This window comes from Daktulosphaira vitifoliae, unplaced genomic scaffold (assembly GCF_025091365.1).
Source record: "Daktulosphaira vitifoliae isolate Bord-2020 unplaced genomic scaffold, ASM2509136v1 Scaffold_2, whole genome shotgun sequence".
In the NCBI taxonomy this organism is placed as follows: Eukaryota; Metazoa; Arthropoda; class Insecta; order Hemiptera; family Phylloxeridae; genus Daktulosphaira; species Daktulosphaira vitifoliae.
The window spans coordinates 7,441,374-7,463,330 of record NW_026099573.1 but is presented as its reverse complement, the minus strand read 5'-3'; the positions used below and the strand labels follow the sequence as shown (position 1 = coordinate 7,463,330).

The 21,957-nt window shown below is 27.0% G+C and overlaps 1 protein-coding gene and 1 long non-coding RNA gene across 5 annotated transcripts in view; one reads left to right on the top strand and one right to left on the bottom strand.

Moving 5' to 3' along the window:
• Positions 1-7,823, bottom strand: part of LOC126897624 (hepatocyte nuclear factor 6) — a 12,040-nt gene extending 4,217 nt beyond the window's left edge. Inside the window, exons 1-2 of one of the 2 annotated variants that reach the window (XR_007702137.1) lie at positions 5,407-7,823; positions 1,618-1,653 (exon numbers count right to left, since the gene is read on the bottom strand). Coding sequence is in view for 1 of the 2 variants with exons in the window: in XM_050671363.1 (XP_050527320.1) it covers positions 1,618-1,653; positions 5,407-7,156 (1,786 nt within the window). In the remaining variant the exon portion in view is untranslated. The remainder of the gene's footprint in view (positions 1-1,617; positions 1,654-5,406) is intronic. The other variant, XM_050671363.1, reaches the window with a different exon arrangement.
• A 9,854-nt stretch (positions 7,824-17,677) lies between these two features.
• Positions 17,678-21,830, top strand: LOC126899537 (uncharacterized). Of its 3 annotated transcripts, none has more exons than XR_007702619.1 (5): positions 17,678-18,057; positions 18,639-18,773; positions 18,913-19,035; positions 19,788-19,906; positions 21,563-21,830. It is a non-coding gene; the product is annotated as an uncharacterized LOC126899537 (long non-coding RNA). The 3 variants fall into 3 exon arrangements; XR_007702617.1 differs by having other exon boundaries at positions 18,913-19,111; XR_007702618.1 differs by having other exon boundaries at positions 18,913-19,192.
• The last annotated feature ends 127 nt before the right edge of the window (positions 21,831-21,957 follow it).

Sequence of the window (21,957 nt, the reverse complement as noted above, 5' to 3'; positions counted from 1 at the left end):
TGAGATTTTTACGAAACTATTTCTTTTTTTTTTTTTTTTTTTAATTTACAAAAAAGTTAAACAGAGTAAAAGAAGTTCATTTGTATCAAAAATTATTCATGTACTAAACAAAGCATTTTGATTTTATGTTACTTTTGTTTTTTTGGTTTAGCTAACTACAATTCATAACATACATCAAAACCATTTATTTAAAATAATTGTAGTTGATAGAAAATAAATCAACATGAAATATTGTTGAATAATAAAACCAATGATATTAATACTGAAGGAGTTGTTTTAAGTACGATAAGCCTTCATAAAACCATTTTCGGAGCTTAAGAATAAAACTTGTAACATAAAATGTTTTACTTATTGGAACGATCAAAGTTTTAGAACAAGTTTGTCAGACAAAAGATGATTATAGATGTTTAAGAGAATAATAATGATGCATATTAGCCATCGTCTTTTAGTAAATATTTAGGTAAATTATGATCTAAGGATTTAGTAAATGATGTTAGTTTATCATATGTCATTAGTATTACAATTAATAAAATTACTAATCATTATTAATCATAGAAAATAGTGGAACCATTAGCACAGCGGATTTTTTTTATTTATAAATATCAATTTTGTGCAAATATTTCAACGTTTCCCGTAGCAACTAAGTGTAACAAACGAAGACACTACGATGGGTTTTGTTTTGATATCACATTAGTTTAAAATAGAAGTCATAGAAAAAGACTATAAAAAAAAAACATTTTTCCAAATTTTAATGAAATTTTTTTATAATTTTTAAATCAATAATATCAAATTACGTTTATTCAGAAGCAAGGTCAACCAAAATACTTACTTTCTATAATGATATAATGAGACTTGATTAAGTAGTTTAACGACGCAATAGAATTTATACCGAGATTAATTTCTACTTTTAAGTAAATTGAAATATTTACTTTTAATTATTGATTTATATCATTGCTGTTAATTACAGTAATACAAAGTATAAAAAGTGATTGTATTCGTGGGTTCGTAGTCATGTCCAAATGCATATATTATGAACTTTTGCAAAACAGCACATTTTCTAATTTAATGACCAGATATATTTAAAATTTTCATAAGTATAAACAAAGAATAGATTGAAATGTTTTAAATTTAATTAATTCGTTATTATACTAAAACTGTTTTGGCTTTTAAGTTTAATTACGTTTTATACATTAACATTTTCTACAGCAATCGCTTAAAGGTCAAATGCTTAATATTTTATCACACAAATTGTATTGTAACATTTAAGGTTGTGGTTTTTTAATTTATAGTACAAACATTAAAAATCAAGTATGTAATGTTCAAAATTATAAATTAAATATAAGAATTATTTTGTGTCTCTATGATCTTATGATCATACAATTAAATGGTAAATGGATATTGCATCCTTAGTCTTATTACGTAATAGGCATATGAAATAGGAATAATATAATTTTAACACAATTATATCTAACGAATTGGGTATTTATAACAAAATCTTAATTTAATAGTAATAAATTTATAATAACTGAAGAACATAAAATCTTTTTTAACCGTTGCGCCAATTTTTATTATTAATTTTACTAAAATATACATATATAAAAATATGTGGTGACTTACCTTCTAAATCTTGACCAAGATTTGAAGTAGTATCATCTGAAAGTAAAAAAAATTTTAGCCGGTTTTAATTAATTTAGTAATAATTACAATTTATTATTTAACTTAAGAATTAACATAAATAATAGAAAACAAAATATGCAAGAGCCAATAGGAAAAAATATCATAATATTTCTAAATTATATTATACTTTATAGTAAAAAAAAATTCTAGCTCATACATCATTTTTCTATACAATACCTGTAAAAACGGTGGTATTTTATCATTTAAAATATTTATTTAAACAACATTTTTTTAAGCCATAAATATAGTTTAAAAAGTATCTATAAATGCAAAATTATTTGTTTTTGACCAAGAACTACTTAAGAAAATTAACAAATTTTACTATATCTCTTACAGGGCAATAACGATGTAATTTTTATTGAGATGATAACGACGTTCATTTGACCTATTGACTATCTTTATACAATTGGATTTGGTCGTTTATAATTTAAAAACTCAGTTCACTCGTGACATAGTGAGAATCCAGCATAATAGACTTCAGTAATAATTGTAATAACATTACTATGCAAAAACGTTTCAAAGTGATTGTTTATAAAAAGGCTAAAAAACAAATCGAAACATTTTACAAATATTGACTTTAGACTCCTATTACGTACATCAAGAATAGTTTTTCTTTTATAGCCTTAAAGTATACATTAAAAGCTTTTACTTAGTTTAAGTTTAAGAAACGCAGAATATCCGGAATATTATCGAAAGTTGAAAAGAAATTTTGTATACGAATGCTTCTAAGTTCAAACAGTTCTTGTAATTAGAATTTTAATTAGATTCTTATAACACTCATATTGATAGAAGATAATAGAAAGACACCCTTAAAATGTATAAAAAATGGATTAAAAAAATAAATAATATTTGATAAATCCAGAAATACAAAAAATATTAAAAATAATTTTATTAATATAATTATTATTTGAAGAGAAACGAGTTGCTAGCATTAAAATAATTATCCCAGAAATATCTGTTGTGGGGTCTAATATTATAATCCGAAAAATACAAAAAATCATGGAAATATTAAATGTATTTATTTTTATTTAAGTCATAAAATTGTAAATTTAAAAAAAATTATAAAAATAAAGTTTTAAAAACGCTTTGAATTCATTAAACAATGTGTGATAATCGTGCGTAATAATATTAAGTATAAGGTGTAAGAAAATAATCATTTATTTGCACCGCACTTGTACAATGATGTTATATTTTTTGATTCCATTATTTCAAAAAGCTATGAATTAAAAATTTTGCATTTTGACCAACTATTTTAGGTTGCTGCATTAGTTTTCAGATTTTTAATAATATAATATTTCTGCACCTTTAGTCATCTTTGAGGCGGTAGCAAATTAATTACTATAGAAAAGTAATTCATTAAAAAATAGCTATCTGGAGGCAATCGAATATTGAACATTTTTCAAATATTTTACACAATTTTTTAGTAATACATGGAAAATGCCTAAAATCACAATTTTCTTTTCCTTTTATTACCTAAATTTAACTTAAATTAATTAACATTATTAAAAGACTAATGATCTCCTTATAAATGAAAATATTGAAAAAATAATATCAAATTTGAATTTAGTAACCACAAACATATATATTATGATAATTTACATGAAAAATCAACTAAAATGAATAAAAGATCCGTATGCTACCTTTTGAAAAGGAGTGATATTGAAATCATAATATGAAATTTCGAGTTTAATATTTTTAGTTTTAAATATTAACAAATTTTAATTTAGCGATTTCAAAAACATAATTATCAACCTTTTTTCCACTTAAAATTATAAATTCTGAATCAATTTAATTTTGTACATCTAAAATTATATTTTTGATCTTTGTGGGTCTTCAAGTTGTTATGAAAATAATAAAATTAAATCTTTGAACTTGTTGGATTATAATTTTGGAAGGATTTTTAAATTTAATTCTCTCGTTTCCGAGAAATATTTTAACAAACAAAAACAAAGAAACATTTTTTGGATGAACACCTGAAGAATTTACCAAACTCCGTCAGTGGTTGAATAATTTAACACTAGTCAATCTCACTTTTATTTAAAAAAATATTTTATGTATATTACTATTAGTTATAATAATAGTAAATAATTTTCTTTCTTTTCTTTCTGTTTTTTATTAATCGAAATATTGCTAAGTCTGTCAAATATTTATAAAAAAAAACTATATTAATACAATACTTTTAATATATCGTTATTATTATCGTTGAGAAATACGATGACACGTGGATATTAAGAACAGCTATATAAGTTTCACTGGGCAAACTAGGGTAGGGGCCGGTGACCTCAAAAATAAAAACCTTCATGAAATAAAACCAAGTGGTATATGATAGACCGTCAGAGAAGGGTGGCATTGTACCGTTTCGGTCGTGCTCGCTGACAACAGAAGTAGTTATAAAAGCATACAGCGTGTAGTTTGTGTACCCCAAAAACTTCCTATCCGGCGCACCTGTACCCTACACCGCTTCCCCGTCGTTTTAAAATTCTTCCCACCGGTTGTATAGACCCGTGGTACGGAAGCGGGCTATCAGGTGCCATGCGGGTCCACTGGTTAACCTGTGCACAAAGTACTCTCTAAGCGATAAGCTGTTGTTTTTCGCAAAGGTAGAATATTTTACTATTTTATCTATTTAATTAGCTCAATGATAATAATCATCAATTACTTGCATAGAACCCCTCCCAAAAAGAAAAACTTTATAAAATTAACTTGACAAAAATAAAATATTGCCTAAATCGAATTTAACCTTTTTTTCCCATAAAAAGTCATCGAGATAATTAAACATTTTTAAACATTATAATGGATTAATTAATTTAAGGGACGAAAGTCGACTTTTGCTAAATTAGAGAAACAAACAGAGCAAACCGTTTCGTTCTTTATTATTTTATTAGCATTATTTTTCTGTAAAATTTTTAATTCGTTATCTCTACCTTATTAGTAGTCAAAACAGTTGCTTGCTCTTTATGTATTTCTTCTAATATTAACTCGATTTTTACTAAAAACAAAATTTCATTAATCTTAAAAAAAATATATATAAACTTGAGTCATCAAATTAGCTGTATTAATTTGTATAAATAATTTGAAATGGTGTATTTTGTGACTGGTATGAAAACGTTATTATCATTAACTATTGTTTAGAGGACTTTATATTTTACGAAAAATAATGTTTTCCTCTTGTTATTATTTTTGTAATAAATTCGTTAAGTAAATTTATTTGATTTATTGTAGAATCACTAGCAAGTGATAAATACATTTTAATTGGTCTAGTAAATTTATCAAAAACAATTAAACATATATTAAAAATAAATAATAATAATTAAGGTAATAAATCAATGATTGATATTAGCTAATCATTTGTTATTATAAGACTGAACATTCAGATATTTAATAGATCAATCGAGCGCAAATATACTATATGTGACAAGGTTTTTACAGCGATTTGGTATTTTAGTTAGTTTTTTGATTATCTCAATGATAATTTATTTAATGATATTTTTTGATAATTAATTAAAGGTAATAAAATTAAAACAAATCAAACGTACTAATAAATGTTTATAAAAAATCAAAATATTTTTTGCCATTTGACAAATTAACTATACAATAATTATCTAGTAAAAAAAAGAAAAAGTAAAAAATGTAAACAAAAATAGCAGTGCACACACTCACACAATAACACACACATTCATCACAAGACTAGAATCGATAACCACGTGTTGGCTAACGACGACGACGTACCTGCTAAACGTAAAGCTGACATTCGTTGGAATTCAGGTTCCTGTAGCCACTTCCACATTCGTCTAAATGTTTCTCGCCCTGACTTGAGCTTGGACCATGGTTTTGGGTTGCGTAATAAGTCCGATAGCGTCCCTTGTGAACGGCAGAGTACACGTTGAGCGAATATGGCTTGTGGAATACTATACCGCTTAAGCTCAGCACTTATCCTTTGAGCCAATTCTTTAGTGTTGATTTCTTCTAGATCGTTAGAACTACTATTGGAACCACTGCCGCCATTCCCAGTATTTTGTACGAGAACTGTAGTAGCCGTGCCAGCTGACTGAACGTTTGCAGTTGTTACAGTGTTAGCTTTTATAAGAGCGGGGGCTGACTGATGTTGATGCTGATGCTGGTGATGCATTTGATTTTGCTGTTGTGCTATCAACGTCATGCGCTGATGATGGTGATGTTGCTGTTGAATGTCCGGTGGCGATGGTGATGACGTCGTCACTATAATTTCACGCGTCTGGATTGGGTGAATTACTAATGATGGCGAATGTTGGGGTGAAACAGCATTGCCGGGATGTGGAGTTATGGTTGTCAAACCATTGACGTTGGGTAGAGTTGCGGCCGTAGCCATAGATACAGGAGTAGACCCAAAATTGATAGCTACCGAACCGGTGGGTGCTGGTGGAGAATGAAGTGAACTTGAGTTTTGGCTGCATATATCTGGACTATGTACCACCACAGCCGTAGCGCCGGTAGGTCCTCTACCACCACCTGGACCCAACTGCTGAGTGAACGGCGAATCATAGTCGTTTGGTGACATGCTTTTTTGAGGTGAATTAAGATCACCGTTTTGACTATATGCACTTTGAGGAGATAGGGGAGAGTTAGGCGCTGGTAAATGGTGCATTGTAGGTGAGTAATTATTAGGTGACATACCCATTTTATCGTACGAGTACGGGCTATTAACTACCATACCTAGCCCAATATTGTTTTGCATAACCGTGAAAGAGCCAGCAACGTTGTTAGCATGTCCATAAACAAACTTATCAGACATGGTAGATATAGGCGGTAAAGGTTGCAATGGTGTAAGCGTCGCATATGACGACGAATTAGGACTATATCCGGGAGGTGAGAGTCTGCCGTTGACCGAAGTTAATGTCTGGTACGTAGGTTCAGATTGAACATTACCATTAGCGTTATTTCGGTGATTGGTCGACCCGCTATAATCTTGAGACTCAATCATACCGGCCACACTTACTGTAAGTCTTGGGTTGAGTTTTCTATCGGCCACTGCGTCCGGATGATGGACTATTACTGTAATAGTACCATTGTTATTATTGTTGTTACTATTATCGGATTGTTTTCCAGTATTGTTCACTACATCGGTGGAACGACCATCGTCGTCGTCGTCGTCAATAGACGAACATTGATTAATGCGATCGTCTTCCTCGTCGTCCTCTTCGTCTTCTTCGTCTGGATGTTGATGGTGGTGTTGGTGTTGTTGTTGTTGTTGATGGTGGTGGTGCAATTGTTGATGATGTTGTTGCTGTGTTTGAAGTAATCGACGTTCATTACACACGATTCTACTACCGCCACCGTTGGTGTGTTGTTGTTGCCGTGGCACCCGGGTAATGCACAGCTCACGCGTTTGGTCTGTGGACGAACGGCGGACAACCACCTCCTGTTGAGGTGAATCCGTCATAGTTTCGACCACAACTTCGTTGAGCGGCGACTCGGGCGCCATGTCTCCAATGCCGTCCATTTAAAATTTCCGTCTGTATCGGTACAGCAGGTTGACTGTTGAAAGCATTTTTTGTGTACTCACGTGATTTGACGTAATGTATTTATCGTCCAAAACAACAACGACGGCGAGCAACGGAAACGGCGAAAACGGAAAAAACGGCAGCGCCGCGTGTAACGTCGATACTCATTAAAGCCAATTAAATACGATTTGAATCGTTCACTGATAAAACTGTGATTAAACAAAACGTTCACTGCGGACACGTAATTAATTTACACGGATATTGATTGAAACCTATGTAATAATAAAAACTCTATCAGCTCCAGCTGTCGGTAACGGCGGTGGTGGTGGCGGTGGCGGCTTTTAATCGAACGGCCAATTCGACCTGGGGGTGTTTGGCTCTTTGTGGTGTCCCCGCTTCCACCCTTCCTGGTGGTACGCCGAGTGTGTATGAGTGTGTGCGTTGTCGGAGAGTGCGCGCGCTAAACGTCTTGAGCCAAACGATTCGATCGGACGATTGATTGAACGCCGTTGCCGCGTATGCTCTATCTGACCGCGTCGGTGGACGCCATCGATTTTGCTCGGCAAAGTTTCGAATGTTCGGGGAGCGGCAGCAGAAGGGAGTGAGCGCGCTGCGTGGTGGCTGCCGGCCGAGTTACCGCCGGTCGACACTGAAAATTATGTTTTATTGATCCGTCCCGTCGGGTAATTGAGCGGAGACCCCGGTGTTCGGCGGCGTGCAGTGGTGCCACGCGTTCACTGTCGACGACAGAGTGGTGCGGTGGACGTTACGGAAGGGATCGAAGAGGACAACCCCTACACGAGCGCGCATATATACACGCACACTTCACCCTATACTGCGTGCAGCTGGACGAAGCAGTGGGGTCACTGTGCGTTGACTACGTGTTGTTTTTTTACAGACAACGGTATAAATGTACACTGTAGTAACACATATTATAGTATAATACTATTAGCACACAACGTTATAGCACAACTAGGGAGAACTTAAAAAAAATCATTAACATCGATACTTTCTATTGGGTCAACGATTTTTTTTTTAGACGTATCGATCTGTTACTAAATAAAGATCGATTTTATCAACCGAATCTAATTTCCAACCACAAAATAATAAACACAAGACTTAATATTGAATATTTAGGCATTAAAAATGGAAAATCTTGTAATTTCTATTATTAAAAGTTGATTAATTTAATTTGTGAACTTTAAATTTCAATACGCCATCTTGTAAAATAACTAAAAGTAATTAAACTAAATATATTTGTAACATCTTCTAATAAAAATCAATTAAATTATACTTGGCAGTTTATTTACTAACCAAAATGATTTTTTGCTTCTTCAAAATTATATTTTAAAATAAATTATTATTACAAGTAAAAAAAATTAATTAACGTTCGTAAAAAATTGTTTTTTTTTTTCATTTGAATCTTTATGAAAGCAATCAAATAACAATATTTAATTATAGAAATACTTCTAAAAAATTGATAATATACTTTTTCATTTAAACTTTTCATTGAGAGTAACTACAAGATTTTTGTGTAATTCTTTGAAATGCCCTTTGGGATTTCATTTCCCATTAAATTTAGTTTTATTACTCATAAATGTTGTTTACCTGTACATTTATTGGATTATTCAATCAAACTTTGCAATTGAAACTTTAATGGCACTACCATCACATTATACAACTACTCTTGAACACTGACAATTCAATTGGATATCCTCAGCTACATTATCCAGACGATAAAATGTGTCTCTCATACATTTTTCAAAATAATTTGATTAATATTAATCTTTACACATTATGCTACTTTGTATATATATATAATACAATATGATTTATTAAGAATATTACTTCAGATTTTTTCATAAAAATGTTTACTGTAAAAAAACGATTTTTAAGGGTGACATCATGGTTATATTAAATGTAAAAATATAATTATTTTTATACAATTAGATAAAGAATATACTTTCTAAAAAATTGATTGGCAGATATCCAGTTTTGAATTATTACTTAGTTATTTATGTATAATGATTTAGAAAAGATAAGGAATGAGGATGAGCCATGAAATTTTATCAAAAACAATAAATAAGAATGTTGTCAGTTTCACAACCCTTTTGCCTGTACTTAAAAATATAATTAATTTTAAAGAAACACATTTTGCTTATGATAATTTGAGTTAATAATAATTTATAATTAATTAATTAATTTAGGCTCAAATGAGCACCAATGATGAATTTTAGCTTCGATGCGAAGCTGAGAAGGTATTGGTTTTACTATGATGTGTTTTTTTTTTTTTTTTTTTTTTGTGTCTGTTACCACTTTTTCTCAGCTCTCACCGAACGGATTTCTTTCAACGATACGTCAAAAGATCACAAATCGTATCTAGTCGAAGACATTACCCTTCAAAATTGAAAAAATTTCCCTCGTTCCCCGTAAATGGGGGAAACCTCCAAAAAAATTACAAATTTAAAAATCGCTAATTTTCGAAATTTTTTCAATTTTTTTTACTAAAAACTGCCGTAACTTTTTCAAAAATGAACATATCAATATAATTTTTTTTTATATAGATGCTTGATGTCTTTACCTATCATTTGGTATATTTTTTTTGTAAATCTGACACTTAACCTGCCCACAGGGGGGGATTTAAAATGACAACTTTTTCACAAAAAATTAACTTTTTCAACTTAACTTTTGAAAATGTTCCGGAAGGTCTGACACTTTTATATATATTTGATATTAAAGCTAATGTAATGTACTTTAATTTGAAAAAAAAAAATTTGACCTCTGGACTTGTCTTCATGGTGAAAACGGCTACCGAATGCTATTTTTGTGTGAAAATTTTCGATTTTATAATTTACATTTTTTACTTTAAAGTGCTATAACTTTTTAAAAAATGTATGGATCAATACAATTTTTTCATGAGAAGTAGTATTTATATACATCTTTCATTGGATATACTTTTTTTTTAAATCAGACTATTTCCCTATATATGGGGGGGCTTCAAATATAAAAAATGCATATAGAAAGTAGAACTTTTTCAACTTAACTTTTGAAAGTGTTCCGGAAGGTCTGACACTTTTATATATATCTTAAATTAAAGCTAATGTAATATACTTTAATTTGAAAAAAAAAAATTTGACCTCTGGACTTGTCTTCACGGCGAAAATGGCTACCGAATGCTTTTTTCGTGTGAAAATTCTCGATTTTATTATTTATATTATATTTAACTTTATAATGCTATAACTTATTGAAAAGTTTATGGATCCACACAATTTTTTTATGACAAATAATATTTTTTAATAAACCCTGTTTCATTTACCATACTTTATCTTTATCGAGATATTAATAAGGAACCAGCAGATCAAGTAGCTTTTGGAATAAAACACCAATTTTTTTAAAATTAAACACTATCTAAAGATTTGCATCGAAGCGTTTATTTTTGATAGTGATTTTAATCACTGTCAGATATCATTTACTTGATCCAACTATGCCACGTCACCACTGTGCCGCGACCCCCCTGTGCTGGGTTTTTTTATTCTATTTTTTAAATTATAACCACTTAGAAACTATGTATGTTTGCTTGTAATGTGATTTAATTTTTTAACTGTTTTCGCAAATTCCTACCAATCCTTAGCGTAGTGATTTGCATCAATTACCTGAAAAATAGAAATGTTTTTTGCCATTAGCTATTTTAGAAAAAACAATATTTCTTTATTCTATATAATTTGAATTAGTTTCGTGAAATTTTCAAAAAATTTATCTTTAGTAAGAAATACTAGTTATTACTTTATTTGTAATTTAGTAAATTTTAAGAAAATATCTTCAAAAATTGTGGAGAATCTTATTAAATTCAATACTTGTGACGTTTTTTAAAAGTATTAATATTTGAATATTTGACTTTATAGTTATTCTATATAGAATACTAATATGTAAATTAGTACAACCAGGTGCTATATTGAATACATTGTTAAGTTACCATCTGCACATAAAAACTCCGTTGGTCAACACATATGGAGGGTTGTAATACACGGAGTTTTTTGATTAGGCCAAACAAATTGGGGCACTAAACTCTTAAAATTTTTAAAAAATATTTTAAATATTTGTGTATATTCCAAAATTTGGAGCAATATTTAAGTTAATAAAAAACAAAAATATTGTAAAAAAACATGCGGGGTATATTGAATATATAATGTTGTTTTTATGACAATATTTTTGACTGTTAGTACGATAGATAATTTTAATTGAGAAAGAAATGTATGTGGTTTGAATGAGTTAATACTACGCTATTATCGTTTAAATTATCAAGATTTTTGAAAATCAACTTAATCAACATAATAACGACTTTCTTAAGGAATTGTACAAAATATTTTGTATGAAAAAATGACTTTTTTCTACTAAACATTTGATTCTAAATCTTTATTTATCATATTTATATTATTGCTTATATAATACTTTACTTCTTTAACCGCTACTGTAAATTTGAATTACAAAAAACTTAAAGAAATATAATTAAAACAATTTGATCGAAAAAATACATTTTATTTTTGGGGGCTACAATATTGGTTGATGTTATTTCTCATTTTAATGAAAATATTTTATTTATGTTATAAGAGGCGAAGGAATATTCCTGAAGCCATTTTCTAGATAAAATTTACTAAAATCGATTTACATAGAAATTATTCAACATATATATAATGTCTAGTGTAGATGTAAGTATAAATGTTTATGACATGGCTAAAAATAAAATGAAAGTTTTGGGTGGCTTAAAACAATTATTATTCCTCAGTAAAATAAAAATAACATTTATAGTATTTTCAAATTTGTTAAGCTTCCTTCAATAATAATTTTCAAATAAAAATAAAATTTAATAAATAATAGTTATAAACAATCCATTTTTAATTATGTTCAATGTGTTAACATTCATAAAAAATAATAATAAAACAAATTATGAAAAAAATGTGTTGAGTTAATATCACGGACAAGTGAAAAGGATTTTTTTACTAATTTTAAGAAAATCTTCGTCCGTATCATTTTCTTTCCTACTATAACCAATCCTCCGATTCACCACCATGTATTAAAAAAATGAATCATTTTTAGAAAAATAAAAATAGTTATAGGTAGTTGGTGGTTTATAAGTTTGCTTTATTGATGTTTAATATGTAGCTCGTCTCAATGAATTACATCCAATTCAATAACATAATGTTTTTATCTTCCGGCTTATTAAAAAATATAATGAAATAGTAATTAACTATTCATGAACACTTCATGAAATGCTCAAAAAAATAATTGATACGTAATCCCAAAATTTAATGAAGAAATAAAATTTATGTGTTTGATTTTGACTCAAAGCTAAATTTATTTAGCAATCACACCATGCAGCAATATTAATGCTAATGCTATAAAATTGCTTAAAATTCAAATAATATAATACATCTGTGTTTTTGGATTTAAAATATTGACATTTTTTTTATTAATTTCCCTCATTTATAGAAAAGAAGGGAATTATTTTTATATTTTAGTGAATCTTTTTCTTCAATTTTTAAGCAAAATTAATCTAATTGTTGCTGAAAAAAATAAACTCGTCATACTACTATTATTTATTTAATATCAAACAAAATTAAATACTCATATACAAATTACATTATGGTAAAAATGAAAAATTAATTTGAATTTTATCCAACCTATTGCTTGCAAAATGAATCTTCAAAATTTATTTTAAGTGGTCTATATAAAATATTAAAAAAAATTTCTTTCGTAGCAATATTTTTTTTTACAAAATGTCAATGAAAGCGATATATTAATACAATTAATGTTAGGACAGTATAACAGGCAATGAAAAACAAATAAAATTAAAACTATGTTAAAAATATTATTAATTTAAAAACTAAAAAATATTAAACACAAAAATCAACATAAAATTACTGGGTTAAATGTAAATTTAGTAATAACAATAATAATTAAATATTTTGTGGTTAATGAATTATTTTTATTACATTTAATTTTTAATGTTTTATTTTTAGTTTAAAACTAATTATTTTTTCATTAATTTTCACATTAAAAAAAGAGCTTAGGTGACAGTTATAATTTGAAATCCTATTTTACAATTTAAATTATAAAAATATTTTTGATCTTTAAAATAAAGATTGAAATTATGCTTAATACAAATATTATTATTTTAATATTTTGGCTTTAGAAAAAAAGTTAATAATAATAATAATTAAATTAAAATTTATCTGATATAATTAATCTTATTGTTAATGTCAATTTGAAATTTAAGTAATTGAAGAATTATCAAAGAGAATTGTAGTATTGAAAAAGCATGGTAGAAAATTTTAATTAAAGCTATTATTAATAACAAAGAGGGTTAATCTCGGTTAATTTAAACAAAATTAAAAGTTAAATCACAAGTCGCCTTTAACAAAATTATAAAATTAATTAATTTATATATACATAACTAAAATAAATTCTATTCGACTTTACTAAAACAATTGGAATTAGTTTACATTGAATAAACTATAAATAGTTTTATAAAGAAGTAATAATAGCTATACAAATAACAAATGTTCAGCATATAACTTAATAAGACTTAAATATAAAAAAATAATTACTTTGTCGACTACTATGAGATTTAATACATATTAAAAATTATTTAAAAAATATTTTTATCTACTAATTTATTCTTCATTTAATTTTTATACCAGTCTTAAATACATATTGTTACTAGTTTAAAAATTTTCACAGCTTCATAAAAGTAACTCCCCAGCTCTTTTTTCTAAGTATTTTAATTCCATTAAATTTATTATACAAATTAACTATAGATACTTTTTTTTACAAAAAATATTTTAATTTTTTACTCTTTAGTTCAAATTGTTTAAATCTGATTCTCAGAAATTATAATAATTAATTTTGTAATATCTTCAAAAATAATGGTTCAAAAGTTATTATTGACCAATAATTTTCTTAATTAGACCATTTTCCGATATTAGTTAAGTTTGAATGTTATAATTTAAAAAACCTAAGTTGATATAGATATAACGGGTATAAAATGGAGTATAGACAAAAATTTACAAGTATATAAAACCCTATACTTTTTTTGTGTTTTATATGTATTGCGTAAAGCATAGTTAATCAATCACCCTTTGTTGAGAATATTATTGATATCTACTACATCATATAATATTTAACCCAATTATTTTTATTAGTTCAGCAATAATTTTTCATCATGCATATTTTCTATTATAATGTGTAGTATACTACAGTACTATCTATCGGTGTTTTTATGAGATCAATATCACAGTAGTTACTTTCAGTCAGCCTAATAGATGTCTCTGTCACTTTAATTATTAACAAACATAATATATTTATAGGTATTGAAATAGGAAATTTTCCGATTTAATTGAGAGTATTATGTTAGTGTTAGATTTGTATTAATTAGTTTTAAATGTGTATTAGTGATTTTTTTGAACATAAGTTTGCAAAATTCTATGCTTTACCCTCATCCAATTCTTTTATTTAGCTATCTCAGTTTCAACGCAACAAATCAATAAAAGATTTAAGAACAGTTTCTTATTATTTTTCAAAAGTTTAAATTGTTGGACTTACGTAGTTTCTCATATCAGTAATACAATTATATACCAATATTAACGTCTATAAAAATAATTTATACAGTCTAACTGTATTTAAAATCATTTTAATTATTGTAGTATAAATTAAATATATAAATATAAATTGTTTAAATATATAATTAATTATTATAAACATTTCCAAGGTTGCTTCTATTCTGTATTATGGTTCTATTATTACTAATAACAAATTAAAGTAATTAGTTCATCTAATTTTATAAAAGTTAATTAAATTTTATTCAATAAGATTCATAAAAGATACAACAAAAGTTTACACTTTTTATTGCTGTTTGTTCGCTACAGTAAAGTTAGTTTATATTGAAAATGGCTGACTTTTTTGATTTGCTGTGCAAATTTTAGACAACAGCATTCATGTAAATTGTATTTTCAACGGTTCACGGTCTAACCATCTACTACTATTATGTTTATAGTTGAAATTTCAAATATTTAATAAAATTTTTATTATAATTTATTAAAGTTCAAGCTTCTAGATATTTCTCTAATTTTAGTAAATCAAAACTAAGAAAGGAAAGGGGAGGGGTGGATTAACAAGAATGGAAGTTTAAATTAAATAATACTAAAAAAACCTAGCACAGTGAGGTCGTGGCATAGTTGGGTCAAGCATAGATGATATCTGACAGTAATTAAAATCACTATCATAAAAAACGCTACTATGCAAATCTGTAGATAGTGTTTAATTAAAAAAAAATAATGGATTTAAAAGTGTAATATATGAATAAATAAATAAATATATATATAATTATATATATTAATGATATATAAATATAAATAGTACTTATCTCAAAAAAAANATATATATATAAAAGTGTCAGTATTTCCGAAACACTAACAAAAGTTAAGTTGAAAAATTTCAAGTATAGTGATATCTGACAGTGACTAAAATCACTATTGAAAAAAAAAACGCTTCGATATAAATCTTTAGATAGTGTTTAATTTAAAAAAATTGGTGGATTATTCCAAAAGCTACATAATCTGCTAGTTCCTTATTAATATTCTGATTAAGATAAAGTATGTCGAATGAAAGAGGGATATAAATATTATTTCTCATAAAAAAATTATATTGATCCATACATTTTTCAAAAAGTTATAGCGTTATAAAGTTAAAAATGTAAAATATAAAATCAAAAATTTTAACACAAAAATAGCATACGGTAGCTATTTTCACCGTGAAGACAAAATAAAATCAGAAATTTTTTTTTTCCATAATAAAGTATATTACATTAGCTTTAATTTAAGATATATATATATAAGTGTCAGTATTTCCGGAACACTTTCAAAAGTTAAGTTGAAAAAGTTGTCATTATGAATCCCCCCCTGTGGGCTGGTAAAGGGTTAAATTTATAAACAAAATATACCAAATAATAGGTAAAGTCATCAAGCTTCTATAAAAAAAATAATAATATTAATTTGTTCATTTTTGAAAAAGTTATGGCAGTTTTAATTTAAAAAAATTTTAAAAATTTCGAAAATTAGCAATTTTGAAATTTGTCATTTTTTTGGAGGTTTCCCCCATTTACGGGGAACGAGAGAAATTTTCTTAATTTTTTAGGGTAATATCTTCGACTAGATACGATTTGTGATCTTTAGACGTATCGTTGAAAGAAATCGGTTCGGTGAGAGCTGAGAAAAAGTGGTAACAGACACAAAAAAAAAAAACAAATCATAGTAAAATTAATACTTTCTCAGCTTCGCATCGAAGCTAAAATACGGCTCCGCATCCGTCACGTATATAAATTCGTATGTCATATAAAAAGGTGATAGCTAAATTATATTTTAATGAGTATTAATCATAACAAATTAACTAATATCACACTTAACCACGCAAATCAATATGCTACTCAGGCGACAGTGATTGATCAGCTGAATCACCAAGTAAAAAGACAGAATATTTCAGCTTCAATATTCAAGAAGAGAAAATAAATGCTAGCCAAGTCCCAACTACATGGGGTCGGCCATCCTTATCATCTACGCTTACATCAGCTGTCCTTATATGGCAATCAATAGCATCCCTCCATCTCTTTTTCGGTCTTCCTCTACATCTTCTTCCTTCAACATTTATTTCTATAACTATTCTTACAGCTTCCGATTCTTCTCTCCTCCTAACATGACCAAACCATCTAAGTCTATTTTCTTTCATCTTATCCACGATTGACGCTATACCTATACTCCCTCTTATATGCTCGTTCCTTATTCTATCTTTTCTAATCACTCCACTCATTCATCTAAGCATACTCATCTCTGCTACACTCATTCACTACTCTATTTTCTTGTGAATCGCAAAACATTCTGAACCATACATCATAGTAAAACTAATACCTTCTCAGCTACGCATCGAAGCTAAAATATAAAAAATTACCGATTTTTAAAATTGTAATTTTTTGGGGAATTTCCCCTTTTTACGGGAAGCGTGGGAACTTTGTTCAATTTTTGAGGTTAATGTCTTCGTCTACATATAATGTTTGATCTTTTGACGTATTGTTCATCAAAATCGGTCTAGGGAGAGCTGAGATTTAATGGCAATAGACACACAAAAAAAACACATCATAGTTAACATACCTTACATACCTTCACATCGAAGCTAAAAGCTAAAATTTAATCAACATACAGTATTATAGACTACAAAATTATCTAATAATCTATTCAATTTTGAGTATTTGTTGGAATGTTTTTATGATTTAATAAGGCTAATATTTTTATCATACAATTATATAGGAAAAAATATTTGATAAGATCTCATTCTAATTATTTTTCAAGTATTTTCATTATTATATAAATAAAATATTAATTATGATAATACGTATTAAGTAGTTTAATTATTAATAAATCTATTATTAATATTTCTTTATTAATTATTATTAATTAAAATAATTATAGTAATAAATAAAGAAATTATAATAACTCAATGAATTGAAACTTATTTAAGAGGAAATTTCATTTTGTGTTTTATTCACTGCAAAAATAAATACTTATGTAAAGTTATCTATCTAAAAATTCATAAAATATCATTTTTATTGGTCCTTGAGGAATAACTTCCAACCGGTAATAGAAAGTGTACCGGAAATCGCGTGGAAAAAGAGACAAGGTACGGGAATAGAACCCTCCACCCAATGCGTTATAGTGGCAAACCTTATCCACAAGCCACCATTCACTTATGGCTCAGATCCCAATACAATTTGATTTAGGTTGATAACGTGATGTACACCTGTGGGAAAACGGGTTTGTGTCAAGCCTAAGCGATCTATCAAAATGAATCCTTTAACGTAAGTATAATTTTTTGATTTTTTTTTTTAATTTATTTTATTATGCTAGAATATGTAAATAATAATAGTAACACTTCAGTGGGTATACTTATGTAAAGAAACCGAATTAATATAATTTGGTAGAAGGTATGCATAATGGACCTATAGGTCTGAGTTCCTGCTCACCTCTATAAAAACTAAAACTAAACTTCTTCTGTATTATCAATCTAATGATTGGTTTGCAGCAATTTCCATGTTACTCTATCACTAGTCTTCCTTTTCAACTCTTGATATGAATTATATTTTTGATTTTCTATTATCTGACTTATTTATTACAATCTTGGTTTGTGTTGCAAAACTAAACTAGAATATGTAAAAAGTTTTTAGTGTAAACTTAAAGTTAAAATGTTGACCAAAAAAAGGTCGAAAATCTTAGTTAATATACTTACAAAAATAAAAATATAATATAATATTATACTATTTCTTAGTAGTGTATAACTATACAAATGTTAACCTTTATATCTATTATTAATATTTCTTATGGTATACATAAATTTAATGTTTAACTTTGCTAATGGGTGTGTGTATGTTATATTCTGCAGTGTAATCAGAAAACCAACTTAAAACTTAAACACCTTTCATAAGTGATTGGTGACCCAACATTCCTTACAATGAGGTAGCCATGAGGGTGACGCCTCTGCAATCTGTTGCGTGTCTCAAGTCGTCATCTCTTAAGTGTAATTATAATATAATATAATAGTATACATAAACACTATCATCTGTGGTTGACTAGTGAATATTAACTATTATATTCTGAATCAGCATTAAAAACTTAACTAAAAAAACCTATTGTTTATACAAATTTTTTTATTGCAGTAATATGAGAAATGTTAAAAGTTGAGTGCCTAAGAATTATTGACATAATTCTAGTGCTTGGATTTTTGTTATAAGTTTACCTTGCAACATTTCTGAAGGTGATATTATGGCAATTTTCTTACAGTAATTATTGATTTGATAAATATTACATGAAGAAACACATTTAAGTTTAAGGATTATAATCTTTGACACTACAAAAGTATTGTATTTCATTATATTAAATATAATAATAATTCTATCAGATTTCATTGAATTGAAAAGTTGCCTAGATAATATTAAGGTATTTTTTAATTGAAAATATTTGATTCTATTAATAGTTTTTAAAATGTATAATTATTATTTTTTAATAAAATTAATATTGTACATAAGAAGAATAGTATTATTAATAGTAGTAATATTAATAGTATTAATAAATGCTTTCCTTTTTTTATCATTATTTTTTTCCCCTAAAATTTTTTACAGAGAGACCTTAAATGCGTTTTTTACAAATTTTAAATAAATAATAGAAAATTATTTAAATGTCTATAGCTAATTTTTTTTAATTATTAAATTAAATTAAATTATTTAAAAAAATAATTAACAAAATAATAATTAAAACAAAAGAAAGTTTTCTCATATATGACTATGCCATTATTGTCAAAACTAGATAGTTATACTCTTAATATAATTGAATTATTGAAGGGTACCATAGAAAAATAGTAATATTATATATATTTTTTTATTTTGATTGTATTGTTTGGTTTTTATAGACTACTAGCAGTAGTATTAAGTAATGAATATATTGAAAAATATTGTATTTTTTCTAATATTCAATATATATTTTTATTTTATCATTTAAAAAATAGGAATTTATAATATTATTTTTTCTCTTCTAGAAAATCTACAGAAATGAACTATTACTGTTTTGCTTAATACTATAATAATTTAATTAATCACTGGCCTCCATACATGAAAAAAAGTACAAACAATAAAATGATATTAAACTCACTAAAATGTAAGTGCAACATTTATTTTTAAATAAATAATTTTCATTATTATTCTAAATATTCTTTTTTATTATTCTTGTTTGTCTTCTATACATTTAGTATTTTCTTAATTTGTTAATAAATATAGAATTTTTTTCCCTTTTTAAAATAGGTTTGTTTTGTGACTATTTGTATATGTAATCAAGTTCCAAAGTTGATTCAAGTAAATCTACCTTAGGTGACTGCAACATTGTACTACTAATATAAATCTGCGATTTGGCTGGCAGTAGTTTCTCTTTATGTAATGATGCTAATAATCCCTATAATTAAACTTAATCATCAAAATTAAGCCCCTTGCTTCTGCTTCAAGATATCTTTATTATTTTCTTCTACTTCTTTTAGAGATTCCATTTCAGAAGGATCTATACTTATTTTTCAAATTAAATATATTTTTTAATAATTAAATGTTACAAAACATAAAAAATAAATATTATATATAGATTAAAACGGTACCGTGTTTCCCTCAGCCGCACATCACGATATCAACCTAAATGAAAGTGTATCGGGATCTGAATCATAATTGCACGGTGGCCTAGTGGTAAGGTTTATCTATACAACGTCTTGGGTCGCGGGTTCTAATCCCGTACCATGCCTCTTTTTTTCACATGATTTCCGGTACATTTTCTATAACCGGCCGTCAATCCCCGGCAGCCATGTTAAGATTAATATATAGAAAAATAAAAATGTTTTTATTTATCATCAAAATTTCCATTTATTCTTAAATTTTTGGGCCAGCCTTAAATTAATATTTAGAAAAATAACACAAATTTGATTTAAATTTCCATAAATTTATATCTATAATGATGGTAACATTGTTTTCAAAATTCATATTTGCGATTTTATAGTAATTTTTTATGGTTTTTTGAGTAAAATATTTTTATAATTTTTAGTTTTAAATTAATATTTTAAATATATTTTTTAATTTTAAATATATATAATAGCGTTTCATTCCATTTTCTTTTGCCATTAGGTTTGTTATCATCTAAGACTGTCGTCGGTTAAATGAAGCCATTTACTCCTGAAATGTTCAACTACCAATATAAAAAAATATTTATTAGAAAACACCAAATCACAAAATTTAATGTTGGCGAAATTTTGAATTTTTAACATTTGTAATTTAATTCTAATCACAGTTTTAAATTTCTATTAACTGCAATGAGGAAAATTAATAAACACAACGCCTATCGAACAACTGATAAAATAAAAACATAGGCTCTATAATTTATAAGTTAGTGTGAGATAGAATATCATACTTAACTTATCAGTTAGAGTAATAGATACGGAGTGTTTTACAAATCATATATTCCCGATTCTTTCGCGCTCCAGATAACTACAACTGACTGTCATAAAAATAATATATTAAACTAAGATTGTTACAAAATGTTTTTAAAAAGAAAAAATTTAAAAATGAATCAACTTACAGACTTATAGACTGCGAAAGTATTTATTTCATGTTTGAAATGTTTTTATGATTTAATAAGGTTAAAAATTTATATCACACAATTAGATAGGGAAAATACGGTTGCATAGTGGGGACTTTTTCTATCACTTATAAAAAAATAATTAAAACAAAAAAATATTATTTTCAAATAATAACTGATTTTGATTTTTAATATTCTAAATAGTCTATGGTGATAGAATCAAGAAAAATAAAGTTAATCGGACACATCTTCCAAACAATGACTTTATAACTAACATCTACGAATGAAAAATAACTGGGAAGAAACTAAGAGAACGCCCATGGGAATAATATTTTGAAAATATTTGAACTCATAATTAAAAATTATGAACTCGTTTGTTTCACATTATTCATCATTAATCATTATTCAAAAGCAAAATTGTAAATCTAAAAGAATTAAGAAAAAATGATAATATAAAATGATAATACCAAGATTTAACACGAAAATAGCATATTATTGAATATTATTAAATAATCATATTCACTATATCTTGAATATATACTACTGAACTATATAGTGAATAATATAAGCTTAAATTTAAGATAAAATAAAAGTGTCGA